Source organism: Plectropomus leopardus, chromosome 23, assembly GCF_008729295.1.
Source record: "Plectropomus leopardus isolate mb chromosome 23, YSFRI_Pleo_2.0, whole genome shotgun sequence".
Taxonomy (NCBI): Eukaryota; Metazoa; Chordata; class Actinopteri; order Perciformes; family Serranidae; genus Plectropomus; species Plectropomus leopardus.
Window position 1 is genome coordinate 5,382,803 of NC_056485.1, and position 23,987 is coordinate 5,406,789.

The 23,987-nt window shown below is 40.9% G+C and overlaps 1 protein-coding gene across 1 annotated transcript in view; it reads left to right on the forward strand.

Moving 5' to 3' along the window:
- nrxn2b (neurexin 2b) overlaps positions 1-23,987 on the forward strand; it is a 742,597-nt gene that overhangs the window by 692,001 nt on the left and 26,609 nt on the right. Inside the window, exon 18 of the mRNA XM_042512007.1 lies at positions 10,543-10,632. Coding sequence (XP_042367941.1) covers positions 10,543-10,632 — 90 coding nt within the window. The remainder of the gene's footprint in view (positions 1-10,542; positions 10,633-23,987) is intronic.

Genomic DNA, 23,987 nt, shown 5'->3' on the forward strand with positions numbered 1-23,987 from the left:
GAGAGAGGGAGACACAGCTAAGTAGTGCAGAGCAGGAGAGGGAAAAGATTGCTTTAGGTAATTAGAGAAGTGACAACTTTGATTTCCACATGAGTGGTGGGGCTTTCTCTGGCTCACTCCGGCAGCCACCCTCGCACAAATCCACCGTGGCCGAGATGAAAGGTGGTGAGGATCCTGTCGAAGCAAGGATGAGCGCGGGGGGGGGGGGGGGGGGCGTGCGCGTTGGATTGATAACTGCTGTATAGATGAGCGAGCTGTTAAAACAGTGAGATATTTGTTTCAAATGCGTGCCGACACGAGCGGTGGGTGATGTATTTACACTGAACAAAGGAGCGCGGTGGGTAGATAAATCGCTTTCTTTACCCGCGCGTTACACATGAAGAAACACGACTTGCTGCAATCTCTGGTTCAGAAGACAAGATGCACTGCAAAAACTGGCATCTTTTTGTGTACATTTTATTCATTTTTGAGTCCTTAAAGTCTTATTTTCTTAAAAGAATTTGACTGTGCACCAAGATTTTTTGAGCAATCACCTGTATTTTTCTTAATTTTGGTGCAGCCTTTTGTTCTTATTTTGTCGTCTTACTGGCACCCAAAAAAAAACAAAACTGAAACATGTTGAAATATCTATCTGAATGCCACTGGTAGAATTGTATGCCTCCGCACTGGCAATAGCCGAGGCCGAAGGCATTATGTTTTTAGGTTGTCCATCCGTCCCTCACATTTCCATGAACTCCATATCCCAACAACACCGAGAGGGGAATTTCTTTAAATTTGGCACAAACGTCCACTTGGACTTAAGAGTGAAGTGATCAGAATTTGTTTTCAAAGACACGTACACAAACTGTAAGTGCAACTTGACAGGTTTGCAGAGGAATACAATGGTGAGGCGGTTCTAGTTTCCCTTGTTTTTAGGAAACAGTACTTTCGAAACTTAATAATAGACAAGAAAAGCTTAATAAGATTAATATTTCTGCAAGGATGTATTTAGCAGCACAAGGTTACAGTGCATAGGTCAGTGGTTTCTTTCCCCCCATCTGTTCCAAAACATCCAGTGGATATGAGAGCAATCCATCTAAAGTTACCTAATGAAAAACAGAATGAGGCTAGTTTGACAGAGAGAGGTTTCTGCGGGAGGGAGGGTGAGCAGGATGGCTGGTGGCCAATCGTCTCCAATGTAATCTCCATTCTTGTGGATGGATTTCCGATGTGGGTGTCCTGTACAAGGGCATCTGGCTGCCTGCAGAGCTACATGATATACAGTTGGCTCCTTGGAGAGTCTCCACACACACATTCATGTGCACGAACGCAGACGCACACATATGTACTGATACAGGAGGAGACAGGGAGCGAGACAGAATGGGGTGTGATTCATATGGTGGATTATCAGCACACAAGAATCTCCCAGACAGACACAGAAACAAGACACTTTACACTCCAAGCACGCCGCACAGGTCTCTCAGCCATCCTCCACCTTGCTTTGTGTCTCCCCGAGGTGCCAGTCAATCAGCGTGCCCTTGCCCTGCCCCTAGCACAGCAGCTGTGATACCTACCCAGGAAGGGTCCCATCATGGCGGTTAATCCAGCCGATGCTCCAGGCACCAAACATGGGGCGCAGGATAGGTTCCTGTCTTCCAGAGTTAAGATACCACCAGTGTTTCAGATGTTCTGAGCCTCAGGGGGTCCAGAGCCGCGGGCATGTTGGCTGACCAACATACATGACTAGTGTGGATAAGTTTGGAGCAGCCTCTGATGTTAACTTTCACACAGTCAGCTGGGGTGCTTGGCTTCATTTAACATATGCTATTTATATGTACTTATAATTAGAGTACACAAGCTTTTGGCCCATATGTCCACCAATTATACAGTATGCCTGGTGAATAGTAGAATTACAGCTATAGTGGATCATTAACGAAATACTGATACAAGTCCAAAATGTGAGTAATTAATTTGGGGCCATGCTTTCAGCAAATATATGTTTTGTGATTTCTGCACATGAGCACATAATATTTACACTAATTGTAAGAGGGATAATACTTGTATTATTGTTTTATCTCATATTATTTATAGGGGTCAGCCAATATTGTTTTTCAGGGCCACAATGTTATACTTGGTATTCACAATACCAAGTATTAGTAGTTAATGAGACCAGTAACCAGTATGCATTAACAATTAAAAATGAAAATCTTTCTGTCAAAATTAAGAACTTAGAATATAACAAACTCCAACACAAAACTCTTAAATGCCTTTGGCAAATGTTTAATCAAAATTGTGACTTTCAACATCGAATACAGCAAGTCCCCAGCAACTTTTTTTTTTATAAAGTCAAGTGAAAATTTAAATTAAAAAATCAATAAATAAAAAAAAACTCACTGAAGTTTTGCAAAGTAAAAGTTCCTCCCATGCTGACACTGTCTTTGCACTTTTTAATTAATCAGCAATCATCATTTTTTTTTAAAAGCCGTTACTGTTGACCCCTAATTATTATATAAAATTACTACATTATTTGCACCTAGGTTATTGTTAATGAGACATGATGTTTACATGCTCCTGCTCAAAATCAAATACTAGAAAAGAAAAAAAAAAGTTTTAAAAAAATGCTTCAAATCAAAACAACATCAGCCAAGATATCCTGATTTTTGGTGCCTAAATGGGTCAATCTAGACATTGCCAGACCAAATTGCAAATGCAGGTTCGTCTGGAGCCTCATTTTATTTTCAGTTATCAACAGTTCTAGATTAAAATGCTCGTGGATGCAATTGGATACATGTACAACCAATTAAACAAATTATTGTGTAGTGTGGAGTGAAGGACAAATGAAAACAGACTACAGCGGTCAGAGTTAAGCTGTGATGGTGTAGCATCAATATGTCTATTAACAAGTGTTAACATTTGTGCCGTCAGAATTTGAAAATAGGACTTCTACAGAAAGATCCACATTAGCTGTAGCCATCTTGGTTGTTTTTACAAATACCTCAATGGCGCTCCTCTTTACTAAGTTAGGTTCATTTTTGCCCTTGTATAGGTAAGAGGGCATCACCCAAAATCACGTTATCATGATTTTAGACTGGACAAGCAGAAACAGAGACCTTTTAACAAATTGCTGTAAAAATACAACCACATTTTAACAATAATGTTTATTCAAAATGCTGGGAAAAAAAGCTTTTTGGAACCAATATTTCTGCTGTAAACTGGGATACTGTAATAAATTTATCAGTAGTATACTGTGTAAGTAATTTATGGTTTTGACAGTGTAAATAATGGTAGGATGCCGACAACTACAGCTGCCAGTAGTTAACCGTAATTTTACAGGAACATTTGTTACAGTGAATAATGTGGACACACGTAGGCTTGGTCAGGTCTTATCAGTCACAACGTGTCAAACCAAAGTAACATAGCTAGTAGGGATGTCAACATCTACACGTGTAAACAGGTACACGGATAACAAATCATAACCGTTCAGAAAATCAATAACCGTTTACACGTCATTTTTTCCTCTCCTCCTCCTCGTTCATTTCTCACCAATAGTATTTTTAGGGGTGATAATGTTACCTGAAAGCTTAAGATAATAACATTAACTAACTATACACTTAAATGTTCCCACTAATGCAGTTATCCGCATACATAATAGATGCACAGGTGGCAATGTTACGTTGATATTAAAAAAAAAAACGCAGCCACAGCCAGTGTCGCGTCACTTCAAGTTGACTCGGGGCCGCATGGACAACAAGCAACAAGCGATGAACAAGCGGAGCTTAAAAAAATATATTGTACAAAAGTGAGCAATAGTTAAAACAATGATTAAAAAAGAAGGTTAAACCTTTTCCAGCTTTCACTTGTACGTTTTCTTGTCTGTCAAAATTGATGATTTTATTTTCAACTCATTTTACTTTCTGTCATAAGTAGGTCTAAGCCTTAAATGGTGAGATGGATTGCCTACTTTTTAAGTTCTGTTCGCTGAATAAACGTTTTTGTCTGATAACTAACTACTGGAATGGCTTTGATTTAATGAGATTAGGAGGTATTTGAATGGAGACAGAACCATCTAGTGGTTATATAGCGCAACTGCGATAGAAAAAGATCATAAATCGTGTAACCGGGTACACGTCGGTTAGAAGTCCCGTTTACACGTGTAGAAAAAATTGTAAACGTTGACACCCCTAATAGCTAGACCCACATACTTTATGAGATTTGATTCTTCTTATGTGGGTAACTTACTCCTTTCCTATTACCTTAGCTCCCTCCACCATATGTTGCAGTATTTGCTTTACAAGGCCTCCCAATGAGTTTCCGCTGCCTTGACCACGTTATACTAGTGTTACTTTTTCTGACATTTTCACCTCATCCTTAGTCCGAGCAACAACATTTCTTGTTTTTTAGCATCTCGAATCTAGTCGAATTTTCTGTAATAAAGCGAGCAACCGCAGAGTAGACTGTCTTCTTCCTGTTTACAATGGTACAAGCATGCCCATGTAATATGCATTTTCAGACGTTTTACATCACAAGCACTAAAACCTTCAAATCCCTGAGCAAATTTGTTTGCTTTCTTTTGCTCTTTTCTTTTGCTTCTTTTACCCATGTTGAAAAAGGGCAATAACCAACTTGGCAAGAAGTCTTTCACAAAGTGCCGGAAATTGGTAAATTTGGGGTGGGGGGAGGGGTCCCTAAAAACATTTTTAATTTTTTTAAATTTCAGCTGTCATAACTATATATATATATATATATATATCTTTTTGCAGAATTATTATTTTAATTTTAGGCTTTTTTTGAGTTAATTTCCTTGTTTTGTTTTGTTTTTAGGTAACTTTGTTTACATTGTTTTGCTAATTTTTGGGTTAATACCTCTTAAGTTGCTCATTGCCTTTGAAGAAAGCTCAGTGCTGAAATGCGTCCGTTTTTTGCCTGCTGTGTGTGAATAAATCATATTTAAGGCTTAGCGGCGAGTGCTGACAGCTTCCTTTTACTCATTGCCTTTTTCCCATGTTTTGGAAAGAAATCAAAGGGTTAAACATGAGCTTGCAGACATGTCTGGTTCCTAGGCCCAGGTCAAGCTCAAAAAACACTAGAATCCTACATTTCCCATGGTGCAACCAATAGCATCTTTAATTACACACTCCCTGACTGATAAGCACCCACAGTGTTTAAACGCCAATAACCCAAGATTGTAGCATTTTAATTATACAGTTTTTTTTAACTCTCAAACCAAAGCAGAGAAAACCCTTTGACGAGTGCTCTCACTTTGACATGTAAAAAAAAAAAAAAAAAAGTGGGGGGGTGTGTCCCTTTATGGTAATGATAATCGCTATATAAAAATACTGCAGCTACTTATGTCCATTATTCAAGGTTGGCTATTAAAGAGAGTCTCAACAGTTTGGGGCCACAGTTTGATTTGCTGGTTTATTTCTTTCTCTCTTGTATATCGGATTTCCGTGAGCTCCAGGTCCGATGGCATTGTCTCAGCGTCTTTCACATCAGGCAAAGGGAATAGTCTTGGGAGCAGAGCGAGTGCGATAATGGCGGTGAGGGAGAAGACAAGGGCCCAGCTGTTTAATCTATCCCCCCATTCTCATGCAGAGCAGGCTTCAGCTGGTGGGGAGGAGAGCGGGAAGGGAGAAGTTTCACTGGTTCACTCAGAATGACTTATTTCTCCAAGGATCCGAGCGCAAACAGATGCAAACAAACAAGCAGGACACAGAGGAATTTAGATTCTCTGACAGTGCAGCGTGGATGACACAAAAAACCTGTCCAACAGAACTTTTGCCGGATTACTTTCCCGTCGCTCTGCATACTTCTCATTCATCACATCACATTCTGCTCTCCATGGTTTCCATCACTTCCCCACTTTTCGTTCCCTTGTCCATCTTTTTGTTTGAGAAGATACACAAAACCATTGTTTGTCGATTCCGCCGTCATTTTTGGGTTGTTGATGAGGATGTTGTCACTCACTCGTGTTTGCCAGGGAAAGAACACACACAAATTTGCATACTGTACACACTTTTCACTCTTAGCATTTATTAACTTCCCCTACTACACGTGTGTGTGTGTGTGTGTGTGTGTGTGTGTGTGTGTGTGTGTGTGTGTATAGTAATGGATGGCAGTGCCTGTGTCACAATGTACCACACTTAATCTCCTAGTAATGTACTCACTCTGTTACCAGGCAATGAAGAAGGATGGAGGGATTAAATGGAGTGAAGGTGAACAAAGCAAAAGGAGGGATTTAAGGGGCCAAGAGAGAGGAATGTAGGAGGAAATTGTGGAGGAAGGAACAGGGGGTGTAAGAAGAAAGGTGCATAAGAAGAAAGAAAATAATAGAATTACCACCTTGGAGTTGTATGCCTCTGCCAACCAAGTTGCACTAAAACAATTTACATTATGATGTCGGAGTGAAGTTGACCTTTGACCTTTTGGACATGAAATGTCATCGGTACATCATATTTTTTTGACATTTGTATGAAATTTTGTCATAGTTACCATAGCAATTCAGGAGTTATGGCCAAAAACACATTTTGTGAGTTCAGTGACCTTGACCTTTGACCACTAAATTCAGTTCAGTTCATCAGTTCATTATATCCCTGAGAAGGTTTGTGCCAAATTTGAAGAAATTTCTTTGAATGCATTATTGAGATGTGGCAGTCACAAGAGTGGGACGGATGCAAGGTCATTGTGACCTTGACCTTTGGATACCAAAATTTTATCTGTTCATTGTTTAGTCAAAATAAACCTCTGTGCCAAATTTAAAGAAGTCCCCTGAGGAAATGAGGAAATTCCCTCAAGGTATTCTTGAAATATAACATTCACAATGACCTTGAACTTTGACCTATGACCACTGAATTTTGTATTTCATTGCAGAGTCCAAGTGGATGTTTGTGTCAAATTTAAAGAAATTATCTTAAGGTGTTCTTGAGATATAGCTCTCACAAGAAAGACAAGGTCACAGTAACTTTGAACTTGGTGATATGATCACTAAAATGTTACAAGTTGCCTTTGAATTTTTGAGTTATGGCCAAAAGATGTTTTGTGAGTGACCTTTGACTATCAAAGTCATCCTAGAGTCCAAGTGGATGTTTGTGCCAAATTTAAAGAAATTCCATCAAGGTGTTCTTGAGATATTGCGAGAAAGGTATGGATGGACAGACAACCCAAAAACACAATGCCTCTGGCCATGGCTATCACCAGTGCGGAGGCATAAGAATGGAAAAAGAGGGAATTGGGATGCAGGAGGAGGTAGTGAAGGTGCGAGGAAAGAATGGGGCTCGGAGGGGCAGATAAGAAGGAAGTGTGGATGAATGATTGTTTAAGAACAAAGAAAGGACAGTCAGAGAAGAAGAGCGATTAGAGGGAAAACAGTGAGCGAGAAGGAATGAATAAGTGAATAACACAAGGGAAATGGATTAAGGCAAGAGTGATGGAAGCAAAAAGAGGAAAAAAACATTCCATAGAGGAAGAAAGGAGGAAGAGAATGGGTATTTTCCTGGTAGTGTCTAACTGCTGCCACCAGAGGGAGAACTCCCTCTCTCCAGTCGATACTCATGATCAACCATTACTTGGATGATAAAATGGACCCTTCACAGGATTACTGGAAGCGGCCGTCTCAGTGGGATTCAGACAAGAAAAAGTTAGAAGAGGGAGGAGGCTTAGTCAGATTTGTGGACGAGATAGCAGATGCAGCAGTAGGAGAAGAACATGCACGCACACAGGATTGATTCATCTCACTAAGGACTGCTGCCTCCCACTATTTTCCTTTCACTCTGTTATTATTTTGATCGCCTTTTCTCCACAGCCCCACCCACTTACCCCTCTCATCCCCCTCCCCACCATCTTTCCCCGTCTTCTCTCCGTCTGCCTCCTCCTTCTCAACTTCAGCGATTGCTGCAGAGTGCCCATGTCATCTCTAAAACAGGCTCGTCTGCGCGGTGCAGTGTAATTGCTGCACCGCCATTCCGGAGGGCAGAGTTGTACCTCACTAATCTTAAGTGTACATGCATGTGATTGGTCTTAGTAACATACTGCAGTACAGTTTGCTGCCACTACAAATGGTTTCAAGTTGAAACTACTGTGAATTGTTTTTTGAAAAAAGCCTCCACCCCCCGTAGGGTTAATTGAGATATTATTGCAGGTAATAAAAAGCATCATTACTGGCAATTATATATTATAAAAAGATGAAAACATCCACCAGCATGTAATTTCCTGCATATGACCTGCACCCGATTCTCCCTCGCTTGCACACAGAGCTCCATGTGCAGCATATAAATGACACTGAGTCATATACATTACATTGGAACCACCTACTCTCGCATGCTGCTCGTCCTCTATATGCTTCTCCGTCCATCTACCAGCTATCCTTCACTCCACTCCCTTTTTCTCTGCTCAGTCCTCATTATCTTTTTCCATGGCAGCCCCTCTTTCCCATGCACAAACAACTGTTCACATACAGTATGCACACGCACACACCTCCTCAGCCTGCGTGAGCCATTATTGCGCAGGCAGGCGTGGGTAGAGAGACCCCTGGGGAGTGGAAGTAGGTACTGCAGAACTGAGAGGTGGTCTATTTTAGATCACTGCAGCAGCACAGAGCAGTGGGGGGGAGCGAAATCAAAGTGTACTAGTTAGGATGGAGGATATACTTCAGAGCTAGATTTTGGTTTCCAAACTCTCCCTGTGTTTTTAACTTGTCTCTCCGCAGACTGTTTCATCAGCCGATGGCAAATTGCTCACATTGTGCTTTCAGAGACTTTTAAGTTTTTGTTCAGTGTTGATTTAGGGTAAGAGCACAGTTCATCATGGAGTCTTTTTTTTTTTGTTTGTTTTTTTTCCATTTTGTTAGTCTGCTTTCGATAGCCTGACACTTATTAATGGGTAACTAATTGGTTAATTTTTAAGTGAAGAAAAAAAAACCATGTTGAAATACAGGACGCCTTTATTTTTACACCAGTGCTCCATTCTCTCAGTGAGCTTTAGCACCAAATTTTAAAGCACTATCCAGTTCGAGGTGGTGACATTTTTAGGTGTTTTTATAATGTAAATGTCCTCCCTTTTATTTTTTGTTGGCTTTGCTGTTAGACAGCCGGCCGGCTACATAAATATGTGGAAACATGGTGCCCACTGCCCATCCTCTGGTCTCCATTGTTCAGCTAACATTAACCATGGCTGATCTGCACTGCACACCAGCCAGGAGGGAGCTAGCAGTGCCGCTTATTTGGCGTTCACCGCCCCCATCCTCCCATATTAATCCCTCTGTAGGATGAGTAGCAGGATTTTTATGAGTTTTGTGATGTTTAGGGTTGTGGGGGGTAATTAAGTACACTTCAAGCATACTTTAAGCTATTTAGAGCACTTAGAGTTGAATTATATCACCTTGTTTGTAGCAGGTGACACATTTTCGATTTAGTTTCTCACTTTTAAATGTTGTAAATTGGATAATTTGCAGTGAATTCAAATCATAACAGCATGTTCCTCATTTTCTGGGAACCCCCCAGAATTTTGTCCCTCCTTCAGGATGCCTGGGGATTCCCTGACCCCATTTTTTGGGAATGACTGTGCTAGCATAGCTTGTAATCTGCTGCGATTGCCATTTGACATAGACAATAAATCCTAATTAAGCCTCTGACATTGCCACCACATTAGACTTCATCAAACCCCCAGCCTGGCCACCATCAGCCCTCATCTCCCCTAATTCCAGCTCTGTCTCTATTGACAGTGCTGGAGATGTACGCAGCACGACCCCGAGGTTGATTGAAGTGAAGTGAGGGATAATAAGTTTGCGCAGCGGCGATGAAACTTCTTTGACACGCTGATGAAGTGATGCTAATTGCCAAGTGCCACTGAGAAGTGCTCAATTAATGCATAAGGGAGGGGAAAAAAAATGAGAAAAACAGCGCTGACAGTTTCACTAAATCCTTTTTCGCTTTAGTTGAAGTAGAGGATTCAAAGTGAAGTGATGCTCCACGGGCAGAACGCCATCCTGTTGTCGGATTTGGGAGGAAAGGATATTCTAATCAGAAACTCTTTGTGTGCAACGGGAACTAAAATATGTCTTCCTTGAAACAACCATGAAATGTGTTTTAGTACTGTGTGATTATCTCGTGCTCATGTGAAATAACAATGTTTTGCTTTTGCTCTTTATTGCTGACTTTGAAATGTCATTTTTTCTGCTGTATTCATTCATAATGTAATAATTCTGTTCAATGTTTGCTGGTTCTGTGTGTGATTCTAGCTTAATTCTACTGCTAATGGATTTCTAATGTGTATTTGCTTTGCGAACAGCTATCATGACTTTCTACAAATCATACTATATCTAAATAATTCATAAATCTGTTTAACTTGTTAGTACATTTAAAAAAAACACTTAAACTCAAGGTAACATTTCTAACCAAACAAACCAGCCCAAAAACACATCCTCAAGTTCTTCCTGTCCTAACTAAAGCTGATTTAAAGTACATAACTTGCTAAACCTTTGCCATGTTGCCCTTCTAACCTCTAACCTTTCAACTTCCAGATCTCTTTGTAACCTCTCTTAATTTGTCTTCTCCAAATTTCTTAAAGGGAACTTTGATAATGAGCGCCTGGCTATTGCTAGACAAAGAATCCCATACCGACTCGGTCGGGTAGTTGACGAGTGGCTACTCGACAAAGGTAATAAAATCCCTTTAACTCCACTAATGATCTAACCGCCTAACCTACCGTTAACCACCACTCTGGAGGAGGTGCAGTGCCACGCAGCAGGGGTGAATGTGATTGGCTCTTTTCACAAAACTGTAGGTCCCCTTTAATCCAACGCAAATTTAACATTACTTATAATAATAATTGGCTGATATATCATGACTCATTCCACTATTTCTTCTCTCAATTGGTGTCTGAAAATTAACCTGGAAATGAGACAATTTTTGAATATATAAACATATTTGCCATAATTTTACACCATAGCTTGCACAGTTGTGGCAGTTCACTGTGTAATAATTAGCAATTTTTTGTCAAGTTTCCAATAATGACGCCATTGTCAAGCATTGCAGATCTCTAGGGGACCATATCCAAAGCACCTTAAACTGGGGCTGCATCTCTTCAGAGAAATAACCCCCCAAATAACCCAACATAACCCCCAATAACCTAACCACATGTAAATAGCCTATTGATTCCGTTTTGCTTCTTTCCTGTGTCTTTGTTGGCTGAATGTGAATCTGCATTGACTATATTTAATCATTCATGAAAACGAAATTATTCCTGGATTTCCAAGAAAAGAAAGAAAAAGAATCCCCCCATGAAAGTCACTAAAAGTTAAAGGGACTGTTGAAGTGTTTGTTCAGTAATCAGTCTATCTGCAGCATTTGGGCGCAGCTTTTTCCGCCGACAAGCGGCTTAAGTGCCGAATGTGGTCCCATCAAAGTGATGATTCTTTAACCCTTTGAGTGCCGAATGTCCCAACCTCTTTGTCTTTGTCTTGTGCCGTGTGTTTGTGCTGCTGAAGGTGGTTGATTCTTAAAAACAGAGAGGAAGTAAATAAATCGGAAGGATAGCTCAGGGGAGCTTAGGCTTAAAATAACACGTATTTCATGCATTTCTGTGCATATTGTAGAGTCTGGTAGTTTCAAACAAGTGCGCGCACGGTGCCATTTAACAGAATAAAACAGAATCTACATGCAACAAAAACTTAAATGCAACACTTTCGTTTTGCTCCCATTTTTTACAGGTTTATTGATAATGACTTTTTAATGCACCCGTTGGATATGTTTCCCTCAAATTTTGAGCAATTTTTATTCACTCTCAAATGTGCAGTTTGAACACACAGCACAGTGCAGCAGATGTTGTAAGTTTACAGGGACCATGTCATTGCCATGCAGACTGCAGGAACGTCCATCAGCTATCTCCAATGAGGTTTCCATGAATTTGGCAGTACATCCAACCGACCTCACAACCACAGATCAAGCGTAGCAGCTCTGGACCTCTCAAATCCAGCGACTTCACCTGCAGGATCATCTGAGATGCAATAATTGGTTTCTGTAGCAGTTCATGGTCACCACCAACTTGTGTGGTTGTGAGGATGGCTGGATGTACTGCCAAATTCAGAGAGTAAAATGAACATTCAGTTCATGGACAACAGCTGTAGTTGGACATTTCCACTGTCTCAAAAACTTGTCTCAAAACTTGTCAAATCTGTGGCATTGTGTTGTGTTATCAAACTCTATTCCTTTTATGTGACCATCCCATAATTTTTTGAGTGCATAAAAAAAGATCCACTTAAAACCTGCGAAAAATAGATGTAAAAACGAGTTTGTGTTTATATTTTTTGTGTAGTGTATATAAATGGATGGTTTTGGTGTAGATTATCAGAATGTCCAATAGTCTGTGTCTTTATCTTTTTTATTTGCATAAAAGATTTATTGAGATTATCACAAATTAAGACTCTTAAGCATTAGCCAATTAGCTTTAGGGTCTCATTTGAAACGGTATTGTGCAGGGATGAATTCAGACGATAAAATTTGTCTCTGAGAGCAAAATGAAGTATTCATGCGACAGACAAACAAGATAAATGAAAAGCGCTTGCATATTTATTTCATGAAAGCAAAACAATCCTTGCATTCATCTCCAGCTCCTATAAACTGACTTCTCTGCTCTCTTCTGGTACGTCAAGGGGGAAATGTGCTGCTGCTGAGGGTAGTTAGGACACAAATTAGAATCAAAAAGGCTTGGGAGATGAAAGTTGAATGAAAAAGTGGATCAATAAGAAATGACTTGCCCACTTATAAAATGATTTGTGCATGCCATGAAAGTCTGAAGAGAATGAGTTATGTATAATTCTCTTTCTTCTATAGTTTAGAAATGAATCTGCATCCAATCATTTAGATGAGAAGAAGTAGGAAATAAACAAATAATCCCCATCAAACCTCAAGTGAGGGCTTTGATCAGGGTGCGTTTTCGGAAAAATGTTGCTTATTTGTTAATTTGATTGGGTTCGTTACGGAACTGTCATACACACGTCATGGACTGAAGAGGCACAGTGGTTTTGGAATTTCTAAGTTTGCATATTTTAGTCTAGATAATGAGGGGGATTAGCGGACATTTCCAAGCTCAAAGGGTTAAAGCGGTTTGTTGCTTTGATAAGGAAGTGGCTAGAACCCAAAGCTAAGAAACTTTTAAGCAGAATCTAACCACCTAACAGCAAATCAAACTCCACCCACACTAACTACTGAGGGCTTCTCTCATGACCCCCGTCCTTCCACAGCAAAATTGAAACCCATTCGAGAAGCTTTCCCAGCTTTGCCCCGCTGGTGACAAATTCAGAGAGCCCTCAGTTATAACCTTGTTATAAATGATTTCTAACATTTGAGCACTAATTGGACCTGGATGTCAGTATTTGGAAGAACTTGGACAGGTTATGGCGATCGCTCTGGACAAAAAAACGAACTAAAAAGAAGCTAACTAAGTTCTAACCACTACTAAATGAAACAAATCTCCAGCTGGCATCTTCTCCCCTTGTCTCCACGTCCACCCTAATGCAAAACTCAGAGGGTTAAAACAAATAACTGAACACCAAATTTCAAAAAATGACATCTGCTCTGGATCATTTCAGCAAAATGTGTTTGAAATGAAGGTCCCTTTAACATTTATTGTTTTCACCACTACAAAAAGTGTTTTGAGTGTATTGTTGTGTATGTCATTTCCTGTGCAGGGTGAAGGGTTTATGTATTAATGAAAATGTCACTGTTGTGTGGTAAACAGCCTGGACCATCCTCTAATAGATGTCCACTAATAGTCCAGGCTGTGTTACCAATGTGGGGTTTTTGTCTCCAATATGTGGTGATTTTATTACTTGAATGCCTCAAAGGGTCTTGACCAGAATTACACAAAGCAAGCAGCCCCACGGGTCTCCTCTCCAAGTGCCTTTAATGTTTCATCAATTCTGCAAAATTTAATGGAAAAACTTCCAGATCTCATTGGTATTTCAACAGTCCCATGGACAGAAAGAAAATGGGAGCGCTAATCGCCCGCAATCACTCTCACAAATCTGTGTTTTAGTCACACTGGGATATAATGGGAGTCATTGGAGCCAGCAGTGTCCTAGAGGGGAGCTGTGCTGTGGCACTGCGCTGTCACTGCATCTCATTCCGAAGCCCTTATCCCATATCTGCCGCTGTGTGTGAGGCAGATCAGAGCGAGCATCTCTGGCCAACTCTGTGCCCGCTGACTAAATCCAAAACGGCAGCCATTACGGGGACCCAATGGAGGGGAAAAATCAGGGTGCCAAAAGTTTTCAACAGCTCTATCCGAGCCCAAAACTTACTCAGATGCATCCCTTTTTTCCTTGCGTCTTTCTCTCGCCTTGTGATGGATCTGTCACTCCAGGTTTTCTGCTCTCTATCCACACTTCCTACCCTCTCCTAGTGTTTCCCACAGAATTAGAATATATGTGTTTCAGTATCATCAAACTTCCAGTTTTTCTATCTTGTATGTGATTGCATCCCTTTTTTATTTTTCTGTTTCCCCTCTCTAAATTCAGATGTTTTTGCGGGTCTGTGAATGCTGGCAAAACTTATCACGCTGGGTCTGGGTGCCATGCAGTTCATTCATCGAGAAGTTCTTTTGATGTACAAAACCTGGGCTCTGACCATACACTGGAGCTAACGTTGTTAGCTGCTTAGATCAGGCAAACAAACGTACTTATTAACTTTTAAACTTTGGCTACTCCATAGCCTTATTTTTGAACAAGTCGTATTCATAGTGGTTTAAATAATTTAATAGTATTTCCATCTTTGTTGAGCAACGGTTTTGTGTAAAAGGAATTAAAAGCCTGTCCTATTTCAATGCCTGTCCTGAATACAAGCAGGCTGAGTTTAGTGATAAAGGGAAATAATGGCCAGGGCTATTATTTGAAGTTTTACATTAATTTTTCTGTCAATGCAGTCTGAGCTGATCATATCAATGGACGAGAGGAGCAGCTGCTGCAGAGGCTAGTGAAATTAATCTTTTAGACCCACAAAAAAAACCGAAATTTCACTTTTGTGCTGCTCCAGCTGTACCAAAAGTATGGTGAAATGGTGTGGTGAAATGAATAACAGAATTGTATATATATATATATATATATATATATATATATATATATATATATATAATATATATATATATATATATTTATATATATATATATATATATATATATATATATATATATACATGTATATAATTCCAAAAGCACTCCTATTAGCATTCCAACTCCAAAAATATAAAAGCAGTGCATGTCAGGAGATGATTAATTCGTGGCAGGCCGCCACAAATAAATGAATGAACCCTGCTTACTTTGCTTTATTCTTTATTCCTTGACTGTCAATGCCAGCCTTAATAAAAACTTGGCAAGCATTCTTTTACGTCGGTGTTCCCTGTTTCAACAGTAATATGTTGCTGCTTCCTGATGTCATCAGGGAGACTAGAAAATAAAGATTACAAATAACCAGTAAGAATCAATTCCCCTTAGCTGTTCCCTTTAGCAGATGAGCTAGAAAGCGAGTAAAGCTCCCTGAAGAATTGGCGCTTTATATCTTCTTCTGGCGAGGAGTCTATCCCTCTGGAGCTCTCCAACAGCATGACGATCAAGCTCCGAGTTGAGCTACATGAGTGCAGGGAGGAATACTACAACACCAGGTCTCTGTGGCCGAAAAACTGGAGCAAAGCTGGAGAAACCAGGTTTAATGTTCAGTGTTTAACGGTCTGATGTGAGCTCCCCCATTCCCTAATCAAAGGCAATCAAGTCTTCCCACTTGGTGTGGGGCCAGAGCCCGAATCAACATCTCCAGGCCAGGCATTGGTCCAGATCTCCTATTCATGATCGCAGCTTCATTTCAGAGATTCTCTCACATCAGGCCGCCGTCAACAGAGAGTAAATCCGTCTGAGTCTGCCTTTCAGCAACCCCATGGCGAGCTCTGTATCCCGCTGAGTTACTATCTTGCTCTCAGTTGATCTCTCGGCACTACTACAGCCATGTTTGAGGAAAGTAGGGGGAAAATTGTATGAATTTTAACATGCTTGCTCATGAGTAGAAAAGTGGCAGCAAGAAAGCGTCTCTGAAAGAAGGAACACTTTGCTGTTATTTCATGGTTCCCTACCATGAAATGGCCTAAAAACAGTACAGTCACAGCTGGAGTGAATAAAAAGAGAGAAGATTGTCCCTCGCTAACCACCGTGCCATCTCTCTCTGTGTCTCTGCGTCAACAGTATCACCTTCTGAAGATCTATGTACAGATATAGGATCAGAGATAGAGCCACATCTGATAAAATCCAGTCTACTGTCTCCAGAGTCCTGTGGATTCGCCGCAATCTCGCTGCCCTCAGCTGCCTTCAAGGACCTCAGGGCTCCTCGCTGCCTCACAAGGCTTTCAGTTGAGCTTCATGCCGCATTTGGTCCCTCATCTCCATTGTCGAACACAATTAATTCATAGTGTTCTAACCAAACCAGCCCAGCTTCTGAGGAGTAAAAAAGCAAAACGCTCTTAATTACCAAAGAGAGCCTTGTGCCGAGGAGATAACTTGGGAACACTTCATAATCGACTTTGTCAGCATCCCACCCCATCCCCATTGTGCTCCAGTCTTCTTCGACTTTCTCCCTCCGAATTCTTTTTTCTTTCTGTAGAGAAGAAAATGGAAATAAGGGGGAGTTCTTGTTTGTTGATACAGATACTAGAAATTCTGCAGGCGCATAAAGGATTTGTGAACACAAACCCATAAAGACTGTGCGTGCAAACGGTCCAACTTTCTGTTCCGCGCACCACAAAGCAGTGTATTGACTGAGGTGAATTCTAGGCCATCCCTCCCACCCTGCGCCTCAGCTAAGAGAAAACATTTGAGATAGAAGCTCCTTGCAACCATATGGAATCCCTCTTCTCTGTGAGATAACAGGAGTAGAAGGAGGATGAGAGAGGCGTAATGATGACGGTGGAGGGAGAGAGATACTGCTCTCTCCAGCTGCAGTCCTTTTCATATCCCCTTCACCGAGGATGGGCACACTTAGATCATTACCCCCTCCTCCTATCTCCCTTTGCCTCCTCCTGACAATCACCTCCTCCAGGTTAGCTGCTAGCTGCCAAGGGAGAGCAAGGTATCAAGCCGCTATCCCCTCCCATCCTCTCCACCTACATTCTGGGGATTGAAGCAGACATACAGCCATTATTCCACATTCTCTGAAAAGCAATCTGTGCATTAGCCCGCCGAGCATGGCCCGAGCCCAGCCCACTCCCCAGCTTGGCTCAGCTCAGGTAGTAATTACCTATCATCGACAAGCCACTTCTCTCTATGTTTAGAAAAAACGATGCAAAGCTACAATTAGAAACTTGCTGTACCTGCTTACTAGGGCAGTTTACTTTTGGCTGAAGAAGTATTTGACATCAGACAAGAGTGATGCAACCTGTACCAAACTGATAAAACCTTTTGACTTGGTGGTCTTTCATTAGAAAAACCCTCAGGCGCACAGGAAGTGATGCCTTTTACATCCCTAAAGAAGCTTCATTCAAAGGAAAAGACAAATCTCAGTGACAGACAGAACCAAAATTGGAGAAAAGACATCTCCTGGTTTATTACGACTTTCATCTTGTTTTGGGACATGTCTGTCTGCTAAGAAAGATAACACTGCAGTCAAAGTAATTGCTGAGCTCTGGGAACAGGGCACCATTGCTATAAAGTTTGATACAAGTCAACGAAAACAGCACGGGGCTATGAAGCCAATTTACATAAAGGCCAAACTACGTAACTTCCGGGTCCGTCAGATTATGCCATTGGGCCCAAAAAGATTTTTTCCCATAGACTCAAGGCCATGATGGTCAGCTGTCGGTCAATGTTGGGCCATCGTTGAGGGTCAGTCAGCGTATATGCTTTGGTTGTTCCTCTCAAGCAGGCATAGAGTGCACATGCTTGTTGGTAAGTGGCTGTAGTCTCTGTGGTGTTTTCATGTGCAACTTTTTGGTTTAGAAACAGGTGATGTGAGGCAATGCAAGATTTGTCGTTTGTCACTGCTAGATCTTTGATGTCGGTTTGGTGTTTCTGGGCCTTTACATAGGGAAATAGATGGTATTTGATCCATTTGGTTTTGATATCATTTCAAAAGTCTAGAAAAGCTGCATGATGTAACCATTTTATTCCCATTCAAATAAGGGGAGGGTTAAACCAAAAGTTAGCGGTTCGGCTGTTGGAAGTTAGTTGCTTAATCATGGTAACTCTAGTGTGCTTGCTTTATGGGCCTCCCCATGTGGTATATCTGGGAAATTTTATTTTAGAAAGTCAAGTTTTTGGCTGAGCAACTTTTATTGGAATGAACAGGGCACCGACTCCAATGCTATATCCAGTTCTTTTTATACATCTGTGGTTTAACGGAGCAAAAAACCTAATCAGTTAAATTATCAGACAGCCAGAAGTCTAGATTGCCTAAACCACTTTATCTACAAGTCAGCATAACAATCTTGTTTTACGGTTGTAGGCCCACTTAAGGCAAACAAACCATTTATCCACACCTGGTAAGGTCTAAACTTCCTGTATTACCACTGCATGGCACTTTTTTTGACGAATCACTATCGAGCTTTATTGGTAATTCTGACCCTCTCCTTTCTTCTCATCACTATTCAGTATGGTGAGCAGCTATCCCACAATACTTGAAAAGCAATTCACTCTAGTCCTAAAGTACATAAATGAAGCCTAACTTTCTTTCAGTTGGTTTTCAAGTTTCTCGCCCTTTCCAACATCTTTTTAGTAATGTGGAAATGTTTCAAACATCTGCAGCAATGAACATTGTAAGTACAATGTTATTTTTACTGATAAAAGACAGTTGTTATCCTTTAAAACCATCTACTATGAAGAACCATGTTTTTATGAATAACTATAATATACAGTCTGTACTTTTGAAAGTTTCCTACAGAAAGGCCTAGAGCTGAGCATGTTATTTAAGAGTTTTTCTCACTTTGTCTCTAAGTGCATCTATTTTGGCAGATGCAGTGATATGGAAGCTATGGCCTCGGGTACATATTATTTAACCTTTTCTTAACCACCATGTGATTAGCCGACTGCATTTGAAAAAGAGGCAAGGGAAGCTGGAGGTGACTCACCGGTATTTTCTACATGGGAAGCACTCTCCTGTACCTCATTTGCTTTCTTTACCATTGTTCTCACTACCTTACTATTCTTCCTCCCACTTCTTTCTTACCATCTTACTCCCATGTATTACTGTATGTCTTTCTCTTCCTCAGCTGCTGTCTTTAAACTGCATGATTCTTCTTGTTCTTTTTATCGAGTCTGTCATCCGCTCCCTCTGCCCCTCCCTCCATGCCCTCGCTCCGTCTCTCTTTGACATTCCGTCCTCATGCAGGCTCTCTTTTTCTCTGTCCTACTCGTCTGTCACCCTCCCTTGCTCCTGTCATCTCTTATGTCCCCATTCTCTCAGTCCCTGTCCAACCTTTTCTTTCTTTACCTTCTCTTTCTTTCAGGCGTTCAGTAACTCAGGAGCTACCCTATGGCCAGGACCAAAAAAGAAAAGTCAATTACATGTTACATATTGGTTTCTGTAACAGTCATAGTCAATAGTAGCTACTAACTCCTTTGGCTGGTCTAACCAAAGGTGGGTGTGATTGTGGAAGATAATGCCTTTAGAAATAGTCTTGCCCACCTAGATGCCCGATTTAAGCTGCAATGAGTGTACCTCTCCCAGCCAGGATAGTGTGTGTTCTGAAATTGTAGGACAGAAGCAAAAATTCACCAAACTGCAGCTCCGAAGCACAATTACTAATCGAGGGAAAGATTCATCCGCCTATACGTATAATATACGTCTGATTGCTCAGCTCTCCTTAGGCTGGCCCTCCATTTCTTTATGTCGCTTTACTCTCCGTTCTCAGCATGTTTCTATGCATATTCCTTCATTACCCAGAGCTATTTTTACACCGCTTTGTTGTGACAAATTTGAGGGGCACTGTGTGCTACTTTGTGCTTTCCATATTCCCCTGTGGATTCTCTCAGAGTATACTACATGGATTTAAATGAAACAAGGACATGAAATACAGTTACAGAACTGAAAGAGGAAAACAGCTAACTTCTCTCAGAGATTTATGTGGATGGATGGATGGATGGATAGTTGGATGGATGAATGATTGATAATTCAATAGATGATGGGTTGCTGGATGGACGGATAGACAGACTGATGTATCAGGGATAGATATATGATAGTGGAAGGAAGGATGGATGGATGTATTGATGGATGATTGTTGGAATGATAGATGAATGAATGGATGGATGGATAGCTGGAATGATAGAGACAGAAAGACGGTGATGCAGGGATAGTGTTTTTTTAGGCTATCCTGGAAGTTATTTTTTCGTTGGATGCCAGTAAAATGAAATGACTGGCCACCACAAACCACATCGTTTGTGTCTGTCCAAGCAGCCACAATCCTTGTTTCTAACTTTAGTGTGCACCAATACTGAGTGTCTGAACAGATAAAAAAAAAAAGTTTTAAAAAATCACGGGCCTCCATGCTGCTTTCCACTTTTTACTAACCTCATCTGACCCACCCATGACGTGGAATATGACACACTGATCTTCTACAAAGCTATGTACATGACTCTGGTCTACTGGCAATGGGTAGTCTATTGGCTTTTTAAACTGGTTTTCCTATTTAAAAAAAAACAAAACAGTATACATGCACCAAATCTGGTGGAAAAGGGTCTATATGACAGCCTTGCAACTGAGACAGTTTTGAGGTATACTTCCTAATTTGTCTTATACTCTAAAGACCGACTGCATTTGCTTTAATCATCTCATCCCAAGCCTCTCCCAATTAAGTGCATGCACTTTAAGAGCCCTGGGAAGAGTTCCGAGGCAGCAGCCACCTAATCCCACCAAACCAGTCCAATAGACCCTCATCAATGTGCAAACAACCCCGTGTGCTGTGCTGTCAACAGCACACACACAGTAAGCTGTCAAAAAACACATACAAACACACAAAAGGAAATGCGTATGTGAATAAATGCCGGGCAAACACACACTCTTTGAAAAGGCCAACTATCACACATAAAGGGCAATCCACTGACATATTTTGTGAGTTATTATACACACGTGCACACACTCTTCTCTACTGCAGCACCACATCCAGCTCTGTCATATTATGTGCTGTGATTGCATGTCATGCAGAGACTTCTTATTTTTCTACCTTCGCCCACCCCTCCACCCAACCCTGCTAACGCCCGCCGCCAAAATTGGCTCTAAAACCACATGTCACTTTTGATTTGCCCCGGCAGACCCTGAAACAATAACTTCATCAGGCCCTGTTAGAGTCTCATCCTGAGCAGACAGCTCCAAAAACAAACACTGATTTCCCTTCATCTAGTCTAGAGGGCACCTTTCTGCTTTTCTTTGGCTCTGTCTCAGATGGGATGGATGCAGAAATGGCCATTACAATGCTCTCCAGTGCTCGAGGCTTGTATTTTTTATTTTTTGTTTTTAAATGACAGATGACATTGTCACATGCTTATAGCTGTAATGCAGAATTATATAGGTCACCCGACAGACTCTTGGACACTTGCATGTGCACCAACTTCCGGAGGTATAACTAATCCCACCTACTCTGCATCATAATCATAAGCTGCTTGTCAATATGGCTTACTTCTGCCTGTGTCACTGGCTCAGGGTGTAACTGTGACACCAATACACTCGACTCCTCAGGAGTAAACTGTCCCGTCTGAATAGATCTGGCTCAGAGCTGCTGCTCACACACAGGGAGAGTCGGGTGTTGTTGTAAAGGAACTTGAGCTGTTTGGTAAACCAAGAGGACTTCAGGAGAATTGATGATGATTTGTATCTTCAACTTTTCCTCATTTCATGACCCTTTACTGGAGAGTGGGGGCCGACTGGGGCTGCTTCAAATGGGAGACCCTCTGGGCTGATGTGTGGGTGTGTATGTATGTGTCCTCTTGTCAAGGACACTGGAAGAGTGATACAGGGGGGCGTAAGGTGGACTGAGCCTGCTAATGTGCATTTTAAAGTGTGATGTTTCAAGGTTCTCTGAGTATGTACACAAGTGTGGTTATTCTCCTGTATTTTCCTCAATGGTGTCCGTAATTTGATAATCTGTCCCTCCCATCTTTCGCCATTCCTTTTTTTAAGGAATACTTCCCTTGCAAAATGATCATTTGTATATCAGTTACCCACTCTATGTTGCACTTAATTTGTGAGGAAAACTTTGTTTATCTTGCATGCATCCACAGTGAACGGAGAATCCATAAGTGGTGAACATTCTTTATGAATTGAAGTTAATGGGGTCCATGTTGAATGATAGCAAAAAAACATCAAGCCATCTGTTTACAAACTGTCACACAGCTTGTGCAGTAAAACCCCAGTCTCAGTTATCAAGTCGTATGCTTAGTACTTACCAAAAACATGCATTTTTCTATAACGCCTATAGGTAGCATACCCTGAGCATGCCTGGATAGGCAGAAATACAGAGCATACGACAGGATAAATGAGACTTAAGACTTATTTATGCTCCAAATGTGAATGTCACTGTCCTTATAATTACATGCATCCTTTATGATGGATTAGATACAGCCAATAGATGGAACTAAAAGGTAGCATCAAAAGTTTCGGAAAACAATACACAGCGTGACAGTGGAAAAGGTCGTTATATTGTACTTTCAAAAGGAGGCAGCGTGTAGGCGTTTGTAATCTGTTCAGCCATTATAGACATTCTGACATGGACAGGGAATTCTTTTTATTATTTTTTCTTGTATATTATTGATTCATTGCATTCTCCCAGTAATGTAATTATCTGGAGGCCTTCAGACAACATGCAAAAATCCGTCTCTGTATCTAACGTTGAGCATAAATGAGCCCTTATACTGCAGGAGTTGAGTGAGAGTTTGTAAACAGATGTTTTGATATAGTTTTGCTGTTGTTAAACCCGGCCCCAATTTACTCCAATTCATCAAATATGTTCATTATTTTTGGATTCTCTGTTCACTGTGAAGGTATGTGGGGAAAAACAGTTCTTTTTCATGAATTCAAGGTAACAGTATATTTAATATCTAATATCAAAATGATCATTTTGTAGGTGAAGTATTTCTTTCAAATCCCTCTCTCACCAAAAAATGCTCAGTGATGAGATAATAGAGTGAGACTCAGCTATTATGTCAACAGTGCATATGCCAGACATTAAGTCTCATCATTATGAAGTTAAGGGACAGGAGCCGAGTCCCTTGTGGGACCGTGATGGGCCTAATGATCTGATAATGGGATGACACATGTAATAGCCCATCTCAGCGGAATAAATGTATCTCCACAGCACTTGTGCAAAAAACCCTCAGATATACACATGCAGTGCACATGGGGTTTCACACCCACACACACACATGCATTAATATACATTATTTGTCTGATAGTCCCACCCACCTGGGTGTTACACATATGTCAGAACAAGTGCACCCATATAGTGTGATAGTGAATCATAATTATAGTGATGAAGCACCCTTTCAGCTCTCTTAATTGAAAACAAATGGGACCCGGGCCTGTCCCTGGAGTCTCAACGCTGATGAGTGCTGGCTTTCAATCCCACAGAGAAAACAACAGCAACATTCAAAAGATATTCATTCGTCATCATTAAATGTAATTGCACACAAAGAAGCCAGTTTCAACAAAAGACATGTGCATGAGTTGCAAATGTGCAAACATATCCACTGAGGAACAAATGTGCATACATGAATCCACTCAGTCCTATAAGGCCAGAGGGGTCTCATTTCAGTTGTACAGCTTCTCTGGAGAGTCTATATTTTGCACTCACATGCGCACATTAGTGTAGTATCTCTTTCACAAACAAACACACTCCCTCTTTCCTTACACCCATTGATTTATCCATAAAAGCTCTTTGGCTTCTACTCAAAGTAATTACCTCATCGGGTCTGTTTTTAACCCACATCCGTCCAACAGTATCCAGCAACAATACCCCTCTCCCTCAACGGTCCATCTCTCTTCATATCCACA